Source organism: Rattus norvegicus, chromosome 17 (assembly GCF_036323735.1).
Source record: "Rattus norvegicus strain BN/NHsdMcwi chromosome 17, GRCr8, whole genome shotgun sequence".
Classification (NCBI taxonomy): domain Eukaryota; kingdom Metazoa; phylum Chordata; class Mammalia; order Rodentia; family Muridae; genus Rattus; species Rattus norvegicus.
The window spans coordinates 55,247,231-55,270,501 of NC_086035.1; the positions used below are offsets into that span (position 1 = coordinate 55,247,231).

The window sequence follows — 23,271 nt, forward strand, 5'->3', positions numbered from 1 at the left end:
GGAATTGAAAAGCTTGCAAACACTGACAGGAAAGTGGGTGAGCTGAAGTACCAAGAGTCAGTAATTTCTATCTATGGCAAGCAACTGAAAATATAAAATTTCCTTAAAGAGCTTAGTGCTCCATTATAAAGCAGACCTCCTCACTCTGCCCATCTACTTTCTCTTCCCCAATATATGTAAACTTCAAGAACATCCATGTTTCTCTGCTAGTAACTTTGCAAAGCAAAATTTATGGTTAGGAATTTGAGACAAAAGCCTTCCAGATACAAATTGAACCAAATGCTGGCAGAAGCTATAAACAATGGGAACATTATAATACACAATATAAAAAGAAACTAAAATCCAGAACCTAAAATGATTTGAGTTTAAGAATGTTTAGGGAGACAATGGGTTTCTACATCAAAGAATGAGTTTCTGAAAAAACTAGGACAGAAAGGGAACAGATTAGTTTCAAGGTCAGTGAAAAGAATTACTTTGTTCAGTCTTGTGAACAAAGGAGTGGAGTTGTAGGCAGCTTTCCATTTAAGGGAGGCACAGGATAGCTGATCCTGAATCTAATGTTCCTGCAGCACTATTGCACTTCCCTTGTCTTAAAGCTATATTTACTTTCCTCTCTGCTTTATAAGTGTTGACATTGACATTCTTCTGGGTTTCTTGTTGAGTTTCTTCCATGTAGCCCATTGTCCTGGAACACTGCAGACCAGGGTGGCATTGAACTCAGATCTACCTACCTCTGTTTTCCAAGGCCTGTACAGCCACCACCCAGCATCCTCTGTTGCGTTTTGTTTGTTCTAACATTGGCCATCAGAGATCTACCAAATTAAATAGCAGCTAAAAGAAAACCTCACCCTTTCCAACAATACACAAATTTACCAAAGTTGGGGCTAGAAAGATGGCTCAGTGGTTAAGAGCACTGACTGCTCTTCCAGAGGTCCTGAGTTCAATTCCCAGCAACCACATAGTGGCTTAACGACCATCTGTAATGGGATCTGATGCCCTCTTCTGGTGTGTCTGAAGACAGCTACAGTGTACACATATATAAAAAAAAGTAAGTCTTTAAGAAGTATATCTCATATCACCAATAGCTCCTTTAAAAAAATTTTTTACACCAAAGTGGGGGAGAAACCTTAATTCAGTGGTTGTCAACTTTCCTAATAATTTTTGCTGCTACTTAGCTGTAATTTTGCTACTGTTATGATTCGTAATGTAAATAACCCTTTTCCCAAAGTCTTAGAAGATCCCTATGAAAGGGTCATTTAAACCCCTAAGGGGGTTGCAACCTATGGGTTGAGAACCTCTGTTCTAATTTCTTTGCAGTCAGATTAAAAAAAACAAAACAAACAAAAACCCTCTTACTTTGTTGGACTCAAATATACCAAGGCCGATCTAATTTTGTGTTTTATCTGCATGTGTATCTATACATATGTGCTTATCTGATGCCCTCAAAGGTAAGAGGAGGGTTTCTGCTCCTCTGAAATTGGTGCTATAGATGATTATGAGCCACCACCTGGGTATTTGGAACTAAGCCCACATTTGCTGCAAGAACGACTGCTCTTAACCAGTGAGCCAGCCCTCTAGTCCCTCAACACACATCTTAAACTAGAAGGGCACTGCAGAGGGTAAGACTCATCAGCAAAAGCACCTGTAGTGCAAATGTGAGAACTGGAGTCTGGATACATAATACCCACACGAATGTGGGGCAAGAGTGGCAGCCTTTTAGTGTCAGCACTCAAAAGGTAGACGTGATCTCCATTGCAAACTAGCTAAACTAGTTAGTCATCAGGCAAACTCTGGGTTTATGTGAGAGACCCTGTCTCAGTATATAAGGTAGAGTTAACTACAGAAGGTACCCGATATCAATCTCTAGTCTCCACATCACTGGTACCCACATAAACATGTGTGCTCATACACACACCACAGATACATAATAAATACATGAATAACTCCAGGTCAAGGTGCCACCTTCCCATTTCTTAAAATGTTACTGCCTCCTCTTAGTAAGATATGGATGTGCTGTGATAGTAGGTAGCAAAACAGTGTATCTCAAAAAATATTCTAAAATAAAGCTATTTCTAAATTTTATGTAATGATCAAAATTGTTTCAATTACGTTTGCACCATACGACTGCCTACTTCTTCATACTGACAGTGACATTCATAAACAGTCTACTCTGTACAAGTGTCTTTTATCCTAAGATGCCTGGGGGACAGCCAATTACAGAGCACCATACTTCCACAAAGGAAAGGGGTTTAAATGCCCCAACTACTTGTTTGCTTCTAAGGACCTACTTACTTACAATGAAGGTTCTTCTCTCATTAACAAGGGAGGTGCAGCTCTGACCTTAGTAGTATCACCACTATTTATATTCACCCTTAAATTAAGAAAAATTCTACCATAATCTAGGGGATCCTTTTAAATAGTTTACCTATATAAGATGCAGAAAGGAACAGGATCTAGCACACCATGATTTATCACATGTCTCCTAGGAGACCAATTCTGTCTGATACTCCATTGCTATAGTACAACTGCAGAGTGCGCCAAGGCCTTGCTGAACCACACCCAAAGGAGTTTAACACTTCCTAGACAGTCTCGTGAATTTATCAACGTGCAGACTCTTCCACTCCAAAAGCCATGATCTATAAATTAAAAACCAAAATTGTCTTTTATGGAAAAATAGGTAATTTGGTAGTGAAAGTGCAATGAGATCTAATAAGGAAAATATATAAAAATCAGACTGACTTTACCATCTACTTTGCAGTGTAATTTCCAAAAGTCAACTACGATAAAGAAGTATGTGCAAACTTTACTCTTAAAAACTAGACACTGGTTTTAACAGTTTATTATGATTATTATTTAAAAATGTGAATCCATTAAAGCATGTAGAAATAAGTCTGCACAAACAAAACATACTTTAAAAATGAATAAGTAGAATGAGTGTTCCTTGATTGTTCCGGCACATCTTCATTACGCTATAGCAGCCAAGTAATCCCTCACTTCAGTTGGGGTGAGCCTCCTAAAGCCAGCTTCATTGCAGATCCCAACTTCTATGTTATCTTCTGTCATCTGCCCTTCAAAGCTTTCCTAATTCAGAAGGGAAGGAAATGGTCAAGTTTACAAGCAGTTCATTAGAAAACCATTTGAAATCTAGTTGGCGGATTCTGAGCTAACCTTAAGGGTTAAGATGGCTGTGTGAATGGCATCTTCCAGTTCTAAGTCTTCATTATATCTAAAGAAAAAAATTGAAAAATATTATAGCACTGTTTAGATTCTTCATGGTTATTTTAAATAAAAGGGCAGCAAAAACATGAAATCTTTTAAAAAAGCCTAACCCTCCTAAGAACCCTAAGTTGTAAAAGCATTCCCAAATCATCTCAATGAGACAGCTATCCTCAAATAATAACGTGAATGACACTTGCTACTGAACCTTTAACACCATGAAAAACTTCATTATAAAAACGCACTTTTATGTTTTAGCAATAGTACAATAAAAGTCAAACTGTTGCTAAAATCATGACGTTATCAGTTATGACACAGCATTCTGAAGACTCATTAATAGGTAAAGTTAATGTGCTTTATCATCAAGACTGAGGTTACAAATTGATTAAAAGTCTAAGACCTTTAATGACCTTAACATGAATATTACATGAAAATGATACAGAGAAGCGTCATGTGTTATACTTTAGCTATAAAAGATTCTGTCCAAAACAGCAGAGATTTCTGGAGGACAGCGACCACACTGAATTCAGAGTATCACCACAAATAATGGCGAGTGGCTTGGGGTCCACACTGACAGCAAATGTTACACAGTGCTTTATCCTTACTTTAGCAAACACATACATCATGTGATCTGCTCAATACCAACTACTGGTCTCAATTTTTGTTTGTTTGAAACAGGCCCTAATTTTGTAGCATAGTCAGGACCAGAGCCCACTGCGTAACCCAGGCTGGCCTTAACTTATAGCAATCCTCCTGCCTTCTCCTCACAATTGCTGGGATTGCAAGCCTGAATCTCCACATCCAGCAACCTCAACTTTTAATTTTCATAAGTCACTACTAAACATTCTTCTACTCTGCATATAAGTTTTTTAATATGATGGGGGAAATAAACAAGCATCTGAGAAACAACCAATGACTGGCATGCTGTCACACCACTCAGGAAACAGAAGAGGTGGACCCTGTGAGTCAGACCACAACATGGTTTACATGGTGAGTTTAAGAGCCAGGGGTTTTAAAAAAAAAAAAGCCAGGGGTACATGAACAAATTCTGTCAACTACTCCAACAACCCAAAATATATTTAAAAAGAATGAAACAAGGTTGAGCAATATCCTTAAGAAATAAATAATATTGCCACTACACTGAAGACTAAGAAAGCAAGATATTAAGATGTTATCTCTTTTATCTCTAGCAAAACTCAAATACATAGTAATGTAATGTTAGACCTGGGAGATTAATCACTCAAAGAGTTCTGAAGCTCATTAAGATCAGTCTGCACTGGAACCTGATCCTGGGAAGCCTACCTTTTCTCAAGGAAAGTTTTCCCATTCACGTAGTTCTTTCCCATTGCTGTGGCCTTCCAGGCAAAGTAAGCTCCCTAATCAGGAGAGACAGAGACCTTTTAAAACATTCACACAACTGTATTACTCTGGTATATGTGTTTAACTCTCTAATTGGTCTCTCACTTCTAAAGTGGTGATTATTTATTGAAACTGAATGGCAATTACACAGAATAAGTTTTGTTTCAAGGATGTAGAACAAACAACAAGAGTCATGAATAAACATAAGTTAATGACTGTGGGAGTAGTTTACTTTGGTATTTACACACGTATACACACATACATATACACATACAAAACTCATCAAACAGGTAACAATGAGTTAGTGCAATTACTATATAATTTTAAAGCAAGATAAGTGGAAAGAGGAATTAAAGTAAAATATCAAAAGTAATTCAGTCCAGCTTAATGGAGTGAATGCATCTAAACCGTATCACATTATCCTGAAACCTAGGGACCCCTCATCATCTTTACTGAATAGAGATGGATTTTAATTGAAAGTATCAGAAACTTTGAGTATTTTAATGGGGTCATGAAAAATTTGGCAAAGGTGAAAGGTCTCTAAATATTTAAGAATCCAAAGAGTCTTCAGGCAGCTCTCTCCCACACTACCTAAGAGACATGTCCAAAGCTTTGCCTTGTGCATGTGCACTCTGCACTGTGTACGCCATCATGCCACACAGCACCAGTCAACACTGATTTGGGTGCTGCTTTTATAGAAACACACTGACTTGATTACAAGAAATAAAAGACAATGTTGTCCTATCATCGTTCCTCAGCTTAGATGCCACTGCTAGATTTTATTTTTAATTTAAAAATTGTTATTTGGATTGTTGACTTGCATTTCAACAAAAAATTACTAAATGAATCTTGGATTGGGGTTTGAATTTGCATTCATGTTTTAAAAGACCCTAGGCATTTTTCTAACATGTCTGAAGCTAGTATTTATGTGAAGTGGTATCCTTAGCACTGACAAATCAAATCAAAATATCAACTCTGAAAAAATGTTGAAGCTCCAAAATCCTGCAGATTCAAATATTCTATAAAGACTTAATTCTTTCTGTAAAAATAAACAAGCTCAGGCTGGAGAGATGGCTCAGCGGTTAAGAGCACTGACTGCTCTTCCAGAGGTCCTGAGTTCAATTCCCAGCAACCACATGGTGGCTCACAACCATCTGTAATGGGATCCGATGCCCTCTTCTGATGTGTCTGAAGACAGCTACAGTGTACTCACATACATAAAATAAATATTAAAAAAATAAATAAATAAACAAGCTCAAACCTGCTTGTTTTAAAAAAGAGGTATATGTACATCAAAGAATTGTTTTCAGATAGGTTTGTGACTGTCAGTATCTTACTTGTGTACCTGTTTTATATTTACCATGGTTACAATTACTTTCCCAGGTGAAAAGGGGTGGCAAGTGGAATGTTTAAAAAGCCCTACATTTAACAGCCCACATCTAGGAAACCCAAATATGCATGTTGAGGAAAGCTTACCAGGTGGGTATATCCTTTTAGAGTCAGTATAGAAAAGGACAGACAGCAAAGGTGAACATAGTCCCAGGGTCTGCCTCCCTTGACTGACTGGGAAGGCAAGACCGCAGGCCAGCCACTTAGTTTCAGAAGCTCACGGGTAGCCTCAGAATTCAATTATTTTTGCTTTGCCATTTTAACTTATAAGATAAATTAATATAAGGCTTATATCAAGAGAACTTGTAATTATCTAATAAATCATACCCAGATCCAGATATCAGCTTTCTGCTTTAGAAAGAATAGCTCAATCAAAACACCAGTTAAATATCCACCTGGTAAATTGTTGCAAGAGGCATATTCAAGGCAGTCCCAGTTGTCACCAAACTGATGGCAAACACTGTTAACACTGGCCTCCTGTTATACATCTAACTGAAGCGTTTGCCAAGGTAACAGAGTCACAAAGTAACAGAGTTCAAGACACCTAATGAAATTTGATAACTACAACACTAGTACATATGGATTCTAGTACAAGCTAATGAACATGACCAAAAAAGGGTGAAAACTAGTGTATCATACAGCTTATCAAAGACAGCACTATAAAAACGATGAATGAGCAAACAAATGTGCACTATTTATACTTTGTTAAAAATGGGGAGGGGCTTGAGAAATGGCTTAGTGCTAGGAGCACATCCTGCTCTTAGAGAGGACCTGAGTGCTAGTCTCAGCAGGATCTGACTCCTCTGTCCTCCACAGGCACCTGCAGTCAGGCACATGCACACAACCACATGCACGTATGAATACACATAACTCAAGATTAAAACAAGAGAAGGAAAGTACTGCTAAATATTAAGGTTTTATGGTTTCCACTTTTATTACATATGTAAAAGACAATTCTGATAAATATTTCAAATATATGTAATCATACTTACAGATGGATCTGACTGAAATAAATATGGTCGTCCCTCATTCCACCCACAAATAAGTAAAGAAACACCAAATGGACGAACACCACTAGAAAGAAAACAAAAATGATTTGGAATAAAAAAGAGAATTAATTACACAAGAAAATTACACAAGAAAATTAATTACAAACTAAACTGAGTTAGACTTCTTAACTGTAACTTCAAAATGAACCAATACAAAATGAATTATCTTTATTACTGTTAGGAACTGCAGTAAACTCAAATCAAATGGTTTAGTTCCTAAAAGTTCACCAGAAATTAATATTCAATGCAGCATAATTACAAAATTAAATGTTCAAGAAGTGATACATGGTGGAAGACACTAGGTCACTGATTCCATCCTAGGAAAGGTTAATGTTTTTTCTCAGAATGGGTTTGGTTTTATAGAAGTGAATTAGTTTCTATGGAGTGGACCACCCTACTGTGGGCCTCTTACTGTGTGATCTCTGGCTCTATAATAACTGTGACCCATGTCCTTGGGCCTGCAGATCTCTCAACTAAATAAAACTGGCTCAGGTATTTTGTTAGAGCAACACAGAGAGACTAAGCACACTCTTATAAATAACGGTATTACTATGGAGAAGCACACTCTAATATTTAATAAACGCCTCTTTCCTACTAGGCTTACATAAGAGCAATTACCTTTACACTAGCTCACTCACAGTATGACTTAAGAATATTGGGTGCTGGAGAGATGCTTAAGAGGTTAAAAGCCTTGGCTGCTCTCCTGAGGTCCTGAGTTCAATTCCCAGTACCCACATGATAGTTCACAACCATCTCTAACAGCAGTCTCATGTGATCATCATGGAACTGATGTCCTCTTCTGGTGTAAGCAGACATACATGAAGACAAAACACTCACATACGTAGATAAATCTTAAACAAAAGAATATTAAAATTAAAATGTTATTGCTGTCTTCATAGCTCAGTCACTTCAGATTAAAAAACTGAGTACTGAGCACTAACGATTACAAAGAACACCAGCAAAGGGTTTCCTTACAATCAAGATGCTGATGTCTGCTGTTGGATAAGAACACACTTTTCCCTCCTTCTTTCTTCCTTTTGAGACAGTACCTAATGATGCAACCCAAATCTGCCTTGAATTTGCAGTGTTCCGAATACTAGGCTTATAGGTGTCTATAACCACACACTGCCACATTTTACCTTAAGAAATCATTTCAAGTCAAAACTAGAAACAACTGTTATCACAGTAATTTTCTTCATTTGTTTATACAGAAAGAATATGACTTCTACAAACCTGTTTTCCTTTACACTGTTTTTCTTCTTCAAATTCATAATGCATGTCCTCAAGTGACAAGCGTGACTTACCCTGACTGGGTATACTCTTGCATCACAGACGCTACTCGCTGTACCAGTTGGGCTGTGGGAATGGGTTCTTGGTAAACAAGGTAGTACTGCTGAGCAAGTTTCCGAGCTCTGTGTACAAGGACTCTAAAGCAATAGAAAAAGTAATTACTAACTCCCCCACAACTTTCTTCTAAGAGAACATTCTATACAAACTTAGCATGTGTCTTTCTTTAGCAGCCATCAGCTCAGTTAGCCTCACCCTTGACACCTGATTCCAGTGGATTTTGAAAAGAAACATTAAAAGAGAATCACTGTAGGAGACAAACAGAAAGAGAAGCAGGGACCAGAGCAGTTAGTAGCAGATTAAGGGAGCTGGAGAGATAGCTTAGCCATTAAGAGCATGGAGCACCCAAGTTCTACACCTAGCACCCTCGCCGTGGCTCACAACTATCTTAACTCTATTTTCATGGGATCCAATACCCTCTTCTGGTCCCTGGAGGCACTGCATGCACAGGATGCAGACACACATGCAGGTGAAACATCTGCACACTGTATTAGGGTAACAGATTTAGTTAACAAAGTGAGGGCTTTGTTTCTCCCTTTGTGACATCTTCCAGACTGCCCCCTTTCTTAAGGACAGTCTATTTATGCCACACTACAGCCATCCCAAACAGAGATGCACATGAATACACACATATAAGTCTGGGCAGTTTTGTTACTCAGCCTCTGTCTTTCCTGTAGTCTACCTTAAATTTTGCCCACAATTCAAAACTTCAAAGATTAAAAAAAAAGAACTACTGTTTACATAAGGCATGAAATTCTACTATTGTGATGGTTAATCTTGGTTGTCAACATAACTATAACTGGAATTAACAGGAATCCAAGCTCCTGTAAGTAATTTTTAAAAATCAGATTATTTGAAGCAGGAAGATCCACACCAAACCTGGGCTATTTTTTCTGATGGCAACCCCAATAAAGGACACAGAAGGAAACTCCTTTAGGCTCGCCTTACTCTAGCTGGATAGTGTTTATGCTGTTGCTGCTGCCTGTATTAAACACAACTTCTTCAGGACTGCAGGACAGACTGAAGAGCAGCAGCCTGCAGGTATCCCTCAAACCTCCAGCATAAGGCTGAGTCTGCTGACTGAACAACTACTGTACTTTCAGCCTTTCTGCCATCCGACAGCCAATGCTGGACTGCCCAGGCCACACCCTGTAAGCTCTCTCTCACAGTCACACACACGCACACGCATGCGCACACACACACACACACACACTCTCTCACTCACTCATAATCAATTCTGTTCCTTTAGAGAACCTGCCAATACAACTGCATAGCAATCAAATATAGGCAAGACAAGGATTTATCCTCACCCACTCTGGCACTAATTATCTGAAGCAGGCACTTTATCACTCTCATACTCAAGTCCTTCCCTTGAGTTTTTCAGCACTAGTTCTGTGTAGTGTCCATTCTACACAGTGGTGTAGAACTTTCCATGGCAGGAAAGCAAATCATGTTTTGATAACCCCACTGGCTCATAATTCAAAGTAAAACTTTACCTTGTCTTATAAAATTATTTTCATTGTAATTGTGTATGGTAAAAAGCTGCCAATCTCTTCCAACATCCTCAGTGTAACAAGTGTTACTCTCTTTTCCAGTGGGATTCAAAGGGAGCAATTCTATCAGCCTGAGTCCTGCCTGGCCACCCAGATGCCTTCTGTCCTTAGAGACCCTTATCTCTTTGAGAAAAGCAGATACAAACAAGATATTAACCCTACATGGCCCATATTTCCTCTTGTTGCCCAAACTACTGTAATAATATATTGTAGCATGAATGCATTCGATCATTTTTAAGGTGCTTTAAAACACCAAAGCCCTTCCTACCCAGTCCTTGGATAGAGGAAAAACAGGTGAAAAAGCACGTAATTAATCACCTGTCTCACAACCATGTACCACAAGATCAACCTCCATGAAGTAACCCTTATAGGCAAACAAAACTTAGCTGTAGAAGAATTAGGATGCGTGAGGGAACATCCTGAACAGTATACCAGACCTGTAATCTGGACCCATGCCGCTGTACACCAAACCGATGTGCTTGGTTATGGGCTCCACTTTGTGTACACTCCTCTCATCATACAGGATGGATTTCTGCTTTTTCTCAGTGGCTAATACCACGCCATTTGCAGCTTAAAAAGAAGGAAACAAAATTAATATTATAATGTGTTCTTCATTAGCATTCTACTTGCAGATGCATTAAACTCAAATCTGTTGTCTTCTCTAGATTATAAAACCTTTTTCTAGATTTTTACACAACACAAAAAAAAATTTTTTTCCCATTACCCAGTCTCTCAATATTTTCAGGTTTATTGGTTTTAATCTAGTTAACCCTTCTAATACAAATAAGAAATTTCTCTATAAGGGTACTAGAGCATACAATAATTCACCTTTAGATGTTTTATAATTAGCCCTTTATAAAGAAGATAAAACTCCAGAGAAAAAATAGAATCAATGAAAAAATAAAATATTAGTTTTCTGAAAATTCTACTTATAAATTATCACAATAGATTAAAATGCTATATTTGCTGTAAAATTTAAATTACTGTGCTGAATGCTATTTTCTTGAAACTTCGAAATTCTTTAATTTAACAAAAAGACCAGTAAGAATTATGTACTTAACATCTATTTCAGGAATGCTATTTTTTTTTAACTTCAAAATTCTCTAAACTAACAAAAAGACTGTTAAGGATTAAGCATGTCTGTTTCAGGTAACTATTACCAAGCATCTGAGGAGAAGGAAATATCAAATTACCTTTAATTCCCACTGAAGGGGCCCCTCCAGCTACAGCGGCCAAAGCATATTCAATCTGCACAAGTTTACCAGATGGGCTGGAAAAGAAACAAAGGCATTCTCTCTGTTACACATTATCAAATAGTACAGGCACACCTGACAGGAGGAAGACAGAGGCCAAGCCTCACTAATCAAACCTTCTGGCCTTTGAAATCTACCCGGAAGGTGTTTGGAAACTAAGCTTACCAGACTTGGATACATTCAGATGGGCACTAATTCTCTTTCCTAATGTTTTCCCCATCTCTGGTTAGCAAAGCATTCCTAACTCCTGCCTCTGTTTCACCACTCACTGACCTTGACTTCAGGCAAGTGTACTGAGTAATCAATCAAGCAGCTTCTGTACTCTTGAATCCCAGTACCCCACTGCCTCTTTCAACAAAATCCCCAGAAACACATTTTGTAGAACTCACACCAATAGACACCAATTTCTTTTGTTCATTTACCATTCTTAGCCAAATGTAAGCGGCAAGAAAACTCTTCACTTCCGTATCTCTGGCAGCTTGCACCACTCATAGTTTTAAGACTAAAAACAATTTCTTCCTAAATAGCTAATCCTTATGTTTTTTTTTAAAGTCTTTTATAATAAAGAAATCTGTTTGTGAAAGCATTCAGATGTTTGTTATAAAAGATTCAAGGTCTGAGGATGTAGCTCCTGTGCTTGCCTAGAATGCATGACACGGCATAAATAAGGTATGGGAGTGCATACCAGAATCCCATCATAGGGGAACTGGGGCCAGAAGGATAAGCTGAAAGTTATCCTTCGTTCCTGGCCATTTTAAGCCAGCCTGGGTTACCAATAAATCTGTCACAAAAATTAATAATAATAATTAAAAACAATCAGTCCCTCATGAGCTATGTCCATTTGTCTCAGCTATAAGGAAACCACTTAGGACCATATTTATTATGTTTACAAATATAAGTGGCCACCATGCATAATTTAGTCTCTGTCAACTACATAATGAAATCATTTGCTAAGGAATTTAATGGAATTCATTCAAAGACTTCAAAACACTAACATTAACTCATTTCTTACTTTAAAATTGTAAAGGGCAATTCTCAAAAGAAAGACAATATATCATAACAAAAAGTATATTAATTGTTGTTTTCAAAACCAACAAGGTTTGAGTATAGACTTAACTACTCGCGGACAACCTTGAAAAGGTTGAAATGTCAATTGTCAATGAGCTGTGGTTAGCTCATCATACATAGGTGGTAATGGAAAACCACTACTAGTTACAGTTATAGTCAACAAGTAGATCCTGGCTGCCTTCAGCTATCAGTCCTTAAGAAAATGGTTAAAACAGTCCTTTGTCTAAGTTCCTCCATGATTATTTTTTCTTAAACAGGGAACAATGGTTCCCCTTAACTGCACTTTGAGAAAATATATTTAGCCCTTTAATTCTTCCTCCTAAACATATGGGTCTAAATTCGTATTAAAGCAATTTTTTAATACATCAAGCCAAACATCGAGCTTATCAGTTTACGTGGCCACGGAAACTTGACAGGAAACTAGTTCCTTCATTTCGTTTGTACTTCTTAAGCTTTTATAGGAGCATAGGTGAAACCGAAAGCAGGCTGAGCTTCAAAGCACATTGTTGCAAAAACGGAGACTAAAACTCAGATTTAACAGTAAATAAGGATTTCGCAAAAGAAAAAAGACATCTCACGGGTCCCATCAGGAGTCAGGGTTTTCCGAAGCTCTCGCTCAGGCCTAGCTTGGCCAGTAAGGAAATCCTGGGCCTGAATGGACCAGCTGAAAACAGGCTATCTCAAAGCACCTTTTTTCTATTCTAGAGAGGGAGAGCCAGTGCTTGGCTTGGGGCCTCCAGTCCCTCAGCCTCCAATCCCGTCGCCCCAACCAGGGACCAGGCCTGGCGCTGAAAATGACTCTGCAAAGCTACGAGTCCAGCTCCATCAGCACGCGCTCCTGCGCAAACACAAGCCAGATCCAACACAGGGACCATGTCTAGGGCGCTCCTGTGATCTGCGACACATGGAACCTAGGGTCCCCCGGGGTACCTGAATGTAGTCAGCGAGAAGCTGTAACCGCGTTCTGCCATCTTTACCCGGAAAGTCGGAATACAGCCACGCACATGCGCAGTAAGTCTGTTTCCTTTAATTTTTTTCTCTTTGCTCTGATTGGAGGAGAGTCAGAAGTGCCCAGGGGCAACTGGAAGTTGGAGTTTTTAGATCACACCCAGCCTTTGACCTGTGCGCATGCGCAGGGAACCTGCGCATGCTCTGATCAGGAAGGCGGGGAAGTGGGCGGGCTTATGCATGCTCTCCGCCCACGTCCCGCTCTTGTGAGGAACATGGCTCCTTCGCTGCTGCTGCTGTCGCTCCCGTGGCCAGTGCGTTCCGGACCGCTACATAGGTGCTGGGAGCTGCTGCAACGGCAACTGAAGCAGACATGGAGTGGCTTTGCCAGTCCTCAGTGGGGTAAGGAGAGAAGTCGTGGAAAGAGGGTTGGTGAGGACTTCCGGGTTGTAGGACAGAAACAGCGCATGCTTTTTGGTTGTTTCGTTAATTTTTTTTTTTTTTTTTTTTTTTTTTTTTTTTTTTGGAGACTGTCTCCGTAGCCTAGGGTGGTCTAGAACTCACTGTATAACCCAGGCTCGCTTCGAGCTCCTGATATCTTGGGAGCTAAAATTTAAGTTTTCCTGTTATTTGCAACGTATCCCAGAAGTGATAATGCCCAGACAGTCTGAACAGAGATATATTTTAGTATTATAGCTCAAGCGTAGTATAATCAATAATTATCTCCATGTGCTACCTGAGATAATCAGTTCAATCCACTCGTTGTCTAATAGGTTGAGAAAACTCCAAGGTCAGTCCAGCAGTATAAACGACTGTTTTGTGTAGCAATATTTCAGGTTAGCTGAGAAAGAATGCCACTATAGAAAGCTTTTACTCGTTTTTGTTTTTGTTTTGGCGGGTGGGCGGGGAGTGAGAACATTCCTCTCCATTGTCCAGTCTGCTTATAAGCTGCTGATCTCCTGCCTCAACCTTATTCTGGGATTTCAGGGGTATGCTTGTACACTTTAACTAGTAGTAAGAAAGTTCTCAAAATTGAGCGAACATTTCCAAGTCTGAAGACAAAAGAAAGGGTAAAGAAGTGATCTTAGCAATTTAGAAAAAAAAAAGTGAAACACTTGATAGTCTCATAAATAGTAAATCTTTTCTTAGCACATAGGAAAAGATTAAATATGAAGGAAGAATTTAGTGACTTTAGGGACCTACCAGGTTAAAAAAAAACTGAGCTAACTAGATCAGGATAGTATGGTACAGTTGATGGCCATTGTAGTCATCACAGAGATGGTCAAAGTGCATATAGGGAATCTCAAGATTAGATCACCTGTACACTACTTATTACTAAACCACAGTATCCCATATTACAGATGTGAGAAATGCTTGGTAGACTGGTTGCTTTGGTAGATTGCACTAATAAAGCACTCCACTTGAATTATTTTAAGTTGCCTTTTGTATGAGCTTTAGTATATTTTAAAAGCTGGGGCTTATTATTAATGTTGTTGTGTTTAACATTCAAAACTATGTCAGGCCAGCTATATGGCTCAAAAGGACCTTGTTGCTTAACCTCAAGACCTGGGTTCTCGCTCCATGACCAACATGATATAAGGAGAGAACTAACTCTGAAGACTGTCCTCTGACCTTCACATGTGCATATATACACAGAACACATATAATGTATAATTTTTTTGTGTCTAGTGACACTGCACATGACTGTTAAAGAAAATAGTATCTGTATTCATTTAGGAACTCAAAGTTGATTCAGTATCTCTGTTTTGTTTTATAGCACCAGCACTAGCAGTCCAGAGCCCATCCACCCTCACGGAGCTAGCATATGATACCAGTAAAAATAAAGAGAATTCCAGCTTTTTAGATAGTATCTTTTGGATGGCAGCTCCCAAAAACAGACGCACCATCGAAGTTAACCGATGTAGGAGAAGAAACCCTCACAAGCTTATTAAAATTAAGGTAATGTGTGTGTGGGTGTAGGTGTATGCTTGTGCATGCACATACACACTTTTCCTCAAGTCTAACACTGAGTAACCTGATGTTATATTTGTGTAGCCCAGGAAACCAGCCTTATAATAGTCTTCGCATCTCATCTGTCTCACCCTGGATTGAGAAGCAATCTAACTTTCCCTTAATGTTTGAAGTTACTCTTAATGGATCATCCCATTGTGCTGATGGGCTCTTTGTCGGTTATTTATTATTTGAAGTTAGAGGACTGATAGAGCTCTTAATTGAAAAGTCAAATGAGGTCTTTACAAACAATTCTTCTGAAAAGTCTCCAAACGTCTTGACTGTGCTTTTAGTATTTAATGTGGAATTCAATAGACACACATAATGAAAATATTCTACTCAAGCTGAAGAATTCAATAGACACATGTAATGAAAATATTCTACTCAAGCTGGAGACTAGACAACATGATTTGAGAGTTGTTTATCCATAGGGTATATGAATAAAAATATACTAGATTGGTAAACTTGAGTTCTAGTCCTAATTTTCTTACTGATTTAAACTCAATGTTATTATTATTTTTTTTCAGTTTTCCTGTTAAAATGAAGTTGAACTAGATAATATATAGTTTCACGTAGCATAAACAGTATCAGCTACAGTGTCAGCATGTTAGAGTTCTTGCTGGTGATTATGTATTACGATGCCTGTTATTAATGTTTTTCCTTTGTTTTAAAGAACAATATAGACATTTGCCCTGAATGTGGTCACCTGAAGCAGAAACACGTCCTTTGTGGCTATTGCTATGAGAAAGTAAGCCAAGAGACAACTAAAATCAGACAACAGATATGGGCTCAAGAAGGGGGACCTTTCAAAGCTCCTTCCATCGAGACTGTGGTACTGTACACAGGAGAGAAACCATCAGAAAAGGATCAGGGCAAGAGGATTGTTGAACGAAACATAAAGAGACCATCGTGGTTCACCCAGAATTGAGCTAAAACCTTTAAAAAGATAATTTAATAGTAAGGCAGTCTTCACTTTAATGTTGTGCCTGCTTTCAAATTATCATCGTATTTTGAAATGGATTTTGTTAGCTGTTATTTTTAAATGAGGTAATTTGAAGACTGTATCATGAATAAACTAAGCACGTTTATGTAAGGGCTCAATGGATTAATTTGTGTATTTCTATAATGCTGAGGTTTTTTGTTTTTTGTTTTTTTTTGATATTCTTTTATTTACATTTTAAGTGTTATTCCCTTTCCCAGTATCCCACCTATAAACCCCCTATCCCATCTCCCCTACTTCTATGAGGGTGTTCCCTGACCAAACACCCTCACTTCCAACCTGCCGTCCCTGACATTCCCCTACACCGGGGAGGCAGGGGGCGGTGGTTGAGCCTTGGCAAGACCAAGGACTTCTCCCATTGGTGCCCAACAAAGTCATCCTCTGCTAGATGTGCAGCTGGAGCCAGGGGTTTGTCATGTGTATTCTCTGGATTGTGGACTAGTCCCTGGGAGCTATAGTTGGCTGGTATTGTTGTTCTTATGGGGTTGCAAGCCCCTTCACATCCTTCAATCCTTTCTCTAATTCCTCCAGTGGGAACCCCATTCTCAGTTCAATGGTTAACTATAAGAGTCCACCTCTGGGATTATTTCTGTCTTTCTGTATCTGTTGAGGCCTGTTTTGTGACCGATTATATGGTCAATTTTGGAGAAGATATCTTGAGGTGATGAGACGAAGATATATTCTTTTGTTTTAGGATGAAATGTTCTATAGATATCTGTTAAATCCATTTGTTTCATAACTTCTGTTACCTTCACTGTGTCTCTGTTTACTTTCTGTTTCCATGATCTGTACATTGCTGACAGTGGGGCGTTGAAGTCTTCAACTATTATTATTGTGTGATGTGCAATATGTGCTTTGAGCTTTAGTAAGATTTCTTTTATGAATGTAGGTGCCCTTGCATTTAGAACATAGATATTCAGGATTGAGAGCTCATCTTGGTAGATTTTTCCTTTGATTAATAGGAAGTGTTCCTTATCTTTTTTGATAACTTTTGGTTGAAAGTTGATTTTATTGGATATTACAATGGCTACTCCAGCTTGTTTCTTGGAACCATTTGCTTGGAAAATTGTTTTATAGCCTTTTACTCTGAGGTAGTGTCTCTCTTTGTCACTGAGGTGGGTTTCCTGTATGCACCAAAATGCTGGGTCCTCTTTACGTATCCTCCTGTTAGTCTATGTCTTTTTATTGGGGAGTTGAGTCCATTGATGTTAAGAGATATTAAGGAATAGGAATTGTTGTTTCCTGTTATTTTTGTTGTTAGAGGTGGAATTATGTTTGTATGGCTCTCTTCTTTTGGGTTGGTTGCAAGATCACTTTCTTGCTTTTACTATGGTGTAGTTTCCCTCCTTGTGTTGGAGTTTTCCATCTAATATCATCTGTAGGGCTGTATTTGTGGAAAGATGTTGTACAAATTTAGTTTTGTCATGGATTATCTTGGTTTCTCTATCTATTTTAATTCAGAGTTTTGCTGAATATAGTAGCCTGAGCTGGCATTTGTGTTCTCTTAGGGTCTGTATGGCATCTGCCTAGGATCTTCTGGCTTTCATAGTCTCTGGTGAGAAATCTGGTGTAATTTTGATAGGTCTGCCTTTATATGTTACTTGACCTTTTTCTCTTACTGCTTTTAATATTCTTTCCTTGCTTTGTGTATTTTTTGTTTTGACTTAAGTGACAGGAGGAATTTCTTTTCTGGTTCAATCTATTTGGAGTTCTGTAGGCTTCTTGTATGTTTATGGGCATCTCTTTGTTTAGGTTAGGAAAGTTTTCTTCTATAATTTTGTTGAAGCTATTTACTGGCCCTTTAAGTTGGAAATCTTCAATCTCTTCTATACCTATTATCCTTAGGTTTGATCTTCTCATTGTGTCCTGGATTTCCTGAGTGTTTTGGGTTAGGAGTTTTGCATTTTACATTTTCTTTGATAGTTGTGTCAATGTTTTCTATGGTATCTTCTGCCCCTGAGATTCTCTCTTCCATTTCTTGTATTCTGTTGGTGATGTTTGCATCTGTGGCTCCTGATCTCTTCCCTAGGTTTTCTATCTCCAGGGTTGTCTCCTTTTGTTATTTCTTTATTGTTTCTATTTCCATTTTTAGATCCTGGATGGTTTTATTCAATTCCTTCACCTGTTTGCTTGTGTTTTCCTGTAATTCTTTATGGGATTTTTGTGTTTCCTCTTTAAAAGTTTCTACTTGTTTACCTGTGTTGTCTTGTATTTCTTTAAGGAAGTTATTTATGTCTTTCTTAAAGTTCTCTATCATCATCATGAGATGTGATTTTAAATCCAAATCTCGATCTTACAGTGTGTTGGAATATCCACTATATGCTTTGGTGGGCAAACTGGGCTCTGATGATACCAAGTAGTCTTTGTTTCTGTTGCTTGGGTTCCTGTGCTTGCCTCACCATCTGATTGTCTCTGGTGTTAGCTGGTCTTGCTGTCTTTGACAGTGGCTTGACCCTACTGTAAGCCTGCATGTCAGCACTCCTGGAGACCAGCTTTCTCCCAGTGAGACTGGGTACGGAGATTTGTGTTACAGATTCAGCTCCTGGTGCAGGCAGAAACAGGAAGGATCCTGTCCCAGACTGCTCCTGGGTTCCTGTGTCCTGAGGGCTCTAGTCGGGTTCCTCTTCTGCCAGAAATGTGAGCAGAAGTGTTGGTTTCCCCTGAACTCTCAGGATTGTCCACACTTCTAAGAGTCCATCTCTCTACCCTATGGGATTTGGGTACAGAGAGCTATGTTACCAGGTCAGCTTTGGGCGCAGGCAAAACTGGAAGGCGCTGGTGGGTTTTAATTAAACCTAAAATTTCCAGACCAAAACAAAAAGAAATAAAATTCATAGTAAATTATATAAACTATATTTGAATTCTTGATGATTTTTAAATGATAGTTGTGTCAATGAGAAAAGAATTTAAGACTCTAAATACACTCCTGATACACTTCTTTGTATTTAGCAGTAGATGCAGAAGGACATCTTGAATATCAGGTCAGCCAAGCTACAAATAAGATTCTATCTCAAAAAAAACAAACAAAAAACAACAATAACAACAACAACAAAAGCTTTAGAACAATTTACTTTTTTTTTTTTCCCCCCGGAGCTGGGGACTGAACCCAGGGCCTTGCACTTGGTAGGCAAGCGCTCTACCACTGAGCTAAATCCCCAACCCCAGAACAATTTACTTTTTATGGAACATAGTATGCTAATTAAATAATAGAAGTAGTTTTTCCATTTTTTTATTCATCAAAATCACATTGTCATTGTAGATGCTTGTGAGATTGGAGAAAGTTTTTTAATGACAATAATTTTCAGTATATAGAGAAATATACTGTGGGTATATATTCTAGCTTCTTTACCTTTTTAGCTTACTTTATATTTAGTATTTTTATTAACTTACAGCAATAACATCTTTAACATTTTTCAGTCTGTTTCAATTCTATTTCAATCCTTGGGTCCTCCTTTAGCCCAAGCCTTGCTAGCTTTTTTTTTGTCACTCCTAATACAACTAAGATAGCTCACTGAGGTAAGAAAATTACAATTACATGAACAACAAAAATTTAAACCACAATAAGTAACTTGGAATGTATTTAAAACAAAATATATACCATGATAATTTCCGCACTTACTAATTGAAAACAATTTCAACTCTGTACTTTTTTTTTAAAGAAAAGAAATACTCAGTTTTTCTCATGTCAATCTTAACCTATAAAGTATACTTGTATCATAAGGACTAGGGGGATGCTTCTTTGAAATGAAGGTGGTGTAATGACATCATCCATGTGGGCATTCTACAGACAAAATTACCAATTTCATGGACTATATTAAACTAATCTAGGGAAGTCAAATCTTTTAAACCTAGAGATCTCTGGTAAACAGCTCTTTGAAGAGTTGACTCAGTCCAAGAAGGAGAAAAAAATAGTTACAGGTTCTTGGACAGTTAAGGCCCTCCTCCAGAAATTAATGATTATTTTTATTTTGGCAAGTTGGGCATGTGGTATATATCCAACTTTAGTTGTGTTTACATGAAGTTAAATTCTTCATGAAAGCCAAGGTTCATTGGGTCATACATTGTATGTAGTCTGTTAGTTCCTTGGTATCATGTGTTGATTGATATTGACTGCAAAATGTACTCTAAGCAAATCTTTTATTTAGGCAATTCATAAGAGTTGAGCCCTCACACATGGGTCTAATTCCCTTGGAGGAGTATGCAATTTTTAAAGGTTCCTTTTAAAACACAAATCATTTTTTCATACTTTTTATTTGCCAAACCCAAGATAAACCTTTTAAATAAATACCCGGAGTGGGGCCATTAAAGTGCCAGTTGGTGAAAATGTGGTTCCATCCTGTCAGATCTATTTTCAATGTCTACTCCCCCACTGCCACTCCTTCTATATGCAGTTGGAAATATTTTTTGGTTTTTTGTTTTTACACTTTTTATTGATTTTTTTGTGTATGAATTTCAATTTTGTACTCTAATCACACTCATCTCCCTTTCCCTTCATATGTGTCCTCCCCTCTAACAACCTATCAATACTGGATTCTTACTGGTATTTCTCTCAGAATGGGTCTGCAGAACTGGCCCCTTCATGTGCTCCAGTAATTCATAGATGGAATAGGTGTTGGGGTGGGCCAACTCAAAGCCCTAAATCTGGGCCTGGATGATAGCTAAATTGGTCAGCCTACCAGCTCTCCTGCCCTTACACTATTGAGGCCAACTGTCCCACACCCACTCCATCAGGGCTAGCTCTCATGGCCTTAGGACTGGCTCTCCTGTGTCCATGTCACCAGTGTCATTTCTACCAAGCTCCCTCCTCTACTTCATTTGCCGGTCCAGGTGCTGGTCACTCTCCCCAGTGCTGCAGCAGGCAGGGCCAGCTCTCAAATACTGCTCAAGCTTCTGGGTGTCTTCCACCTGCCGACAGTGCTGGTAGCCATCGGGGGTCTTCTTGAGTTGCTAACATAAGGAAAAGATTTGTCTCTCAATGGTTTTAAATCTGTGCTGAGGAACTCTACTGCCAACTGACTTACTGGTACACTGAATGAATAGACTGCTACAACTCTTCTTCAGCTACAGTTCTTAGGTAGCAGTATCATTTTAGGGGCTGTGTTAAGAATAACAACTCCATCTATCTCTGACAAAAGTGCTTTTTCTAACTGCTTTTCTTTACTGATTTCCACAGCAAAGGGCATCTAGATCAACCTCATGTCCTTGGGACACCGTGGTCCACTCTTCATGGAGTATCTCTTCACTTCACTGAAAATACTCCTTAGAGGGCTCATGCTTTTGTGTTACCTGCCTATGTTTCTCATGTATCCCCACTGACCTGTGTATTTGTTCATCTTTTCCAAGTTCATGAAGTCACGAGTGAGAGTTAAAGGTACAATTTAAAAGTGAATGGCAAGAAAACTAGAGGGCCAACATATTTGAGTCACCTGGACCCAGGTAGTCAAACTCAAAATAGCCTTACAGCTTCTACCTTTACACCACATTAGGAAGTGCCATAATTCAGGTAAACATCATCATGCAACCAAAGTATAGGGCAGCAGTTAATTGCAGTCTTCTCACATAATAAACTGTCAGACCTAGCCATGTTATAGAGATTGCTTGCTTCTATCACAGCCACCAGCCTATGGCTGGAGGGCAAGGTTACCTCAGGGGAAGAAAGCAAACTGTAGTATTGAATGAAGACCAGCAGCAGCAGGCAGAAATGAGACTCCCGATCTTGTGTTCAGGACTTCTCTTAATTCCACCTAGGAGTCAGGTGATAACTCTCCCAACCTCTTTTCCTCTCTACATTCTTAGGGACTTACAGATTGCTTAATTGTAAGTTCTTTGGCTTGATTGGGTCTGCTTTGTTTTGTTTTTTGTTTGTCAGGATAAATGAGCTCAGGATATACACACTGCTTCTCTAATACTAGGACTTACTGGCTAACAAGAAACACCTTGATACTATCTGAATTCCATAGTTCTAATCAGGAGCAACTCCCTTTCCGCTCCCACATGATAGTTGACCATATCTGTAGTCTTTGTGGGTTGTTACAGCTGTTGAGGTCAGGAGCTACTGGATTCTGTTGAGTAGAAGTCATTTTGCCTTATCAATAAAATTAATATTAAAATTAATTCTATCTTGAATTTTTCCTGTGACAATGTTTTGTCCAGCAGGCCTCCCCGTGCCATCCTATCTTTTCCATATTGTAAACTCAGTGATAAATTTTATGTCTGTGCTGAAAAGTCTAATTTTCCTTTTGTCTCTAGGCTCAAATATCCAAGTAATGCAAGTCGTCTATTAAAATATCACTGAAACCTTCAACACATCATAGCCTCAACATTTCCAGTCTCTTTCCTTAGATTAGCTTCTCTGATTGCCTAATATTTTGAGGTTAGAACATTTAAAGCACTGCTAGTCACACCCACCCCTACCAGCTAAATCTGTGCCCTACTTCACCGCTTCGAAAACAGTCAAGTTACTTCAGCCAAATTCTAGTCATCACATTGTTTTTTCCTTTCCTTCTCAAGCATAACAGTGAGCAATACCTTGACTCTATACTCTGTTTCCAAAGAGGTACTTGATTTAGAGAGATAGGAAGGGTGAGGTGAGGTGAAGAGACTACACTGGGGTGGGCCCAGAAATTACCTAGAGAATGTAGGTCTGGCTGTTACCTGTACTGAGTGATAGACCACGATGGTGATGACCAAAGATATAGAGAGAATGAATAGAAATTGACACATTTCAGAAACACGCTAGGTTTTGTGACTATTTGGTGATGCAGGGTCCAGAAGGTGCAAATGCTGCTGCCAGCAGGCTAAAGAGCTCCCTATGCTCAAGTAAAACTGGGTTCTTGGGTTGGGCCAGATGGTTCAGGTAGATAATTTGAGTTCAATCTCAGAGAGCCACATGATGGAAGGAAAGAAACAACTGTCAGATGTTGTCCTCTTATAACTGATCTGGCAGAAATGAAAATATCCTAAAGACATTTTAGCTGCCAAACTATTATGACAGTAGACACCAAGAAATTGAAATTTCTCCCAGTGATCTCTTGTGGAGAAAGAAACACTGAGACTTGTTGCCAGAGGAATAAATATCT

The 23,271-nt window shown here is 38.7% G+C and overlaps 2 protein-coding genes across 2 annotated transcripts; one reads left to right on the plus strand and one right to left on the minus strand.

Annotated features, from left to right (window-relative positions):
- Positions 1 to 2,823: 2,823 nt before the first annotated feature.
- On the minus strand, positions 2,824 to 13,211 carry Psma2 (proteasome 20S subunit alpha 2). Its single transcript, NM_017279.2, has 8 exons — positions 13,165 to 13,211; positions 11,107 to 11,183; positions 10,351 to 10,483; positions 8,318 to 8,440; positions 6,957 to 7,038; positions 4,519 to 4,592; positions 3,169 to 3,226; positions 2,824 to 3,081 (listed from the first exon to the last, which is right to left on the minus strand). Exons 1-8 carry the CDS (start codon positions 13,203 to 13,205, stop codon positions 2,965 to 2,967), a joined length of 705 nt encoding a protein of 234 aa, NP_058975.1. The 5' UTR covers positions 13,206 to 13,211; the 3' UTR covers positions 2,824 to 2,964.
- A 209-nt stretch (positions 13,212 to 13,420) lies between these two features.
- Positions 13,421 to 16,287, plus strand: Mrpl32 (mitochondrial ribosomal protein L32). Its single transcript, NM_001106116.1, has 3 exons — positions 13,421 to 13,584; positions 14,960 to 15,141; positions 15,866 to 16,287. The coding sequence occupies exons 1-3, from the start codon at positions 13,458 to 13,460 to the stop codon at positions 16,118 to 16,120; spliced, it is 564 nt and encodes a 187-aa protein (NP_001099586.1). The 5' UTR covers positions 13,421 to 13,457; the 3' UTR covers positions 16,121 to 16,287.
- The last annotated feature ends 6,984 nt before the right edge of the window (positions 16,288 to 23,271 follow it).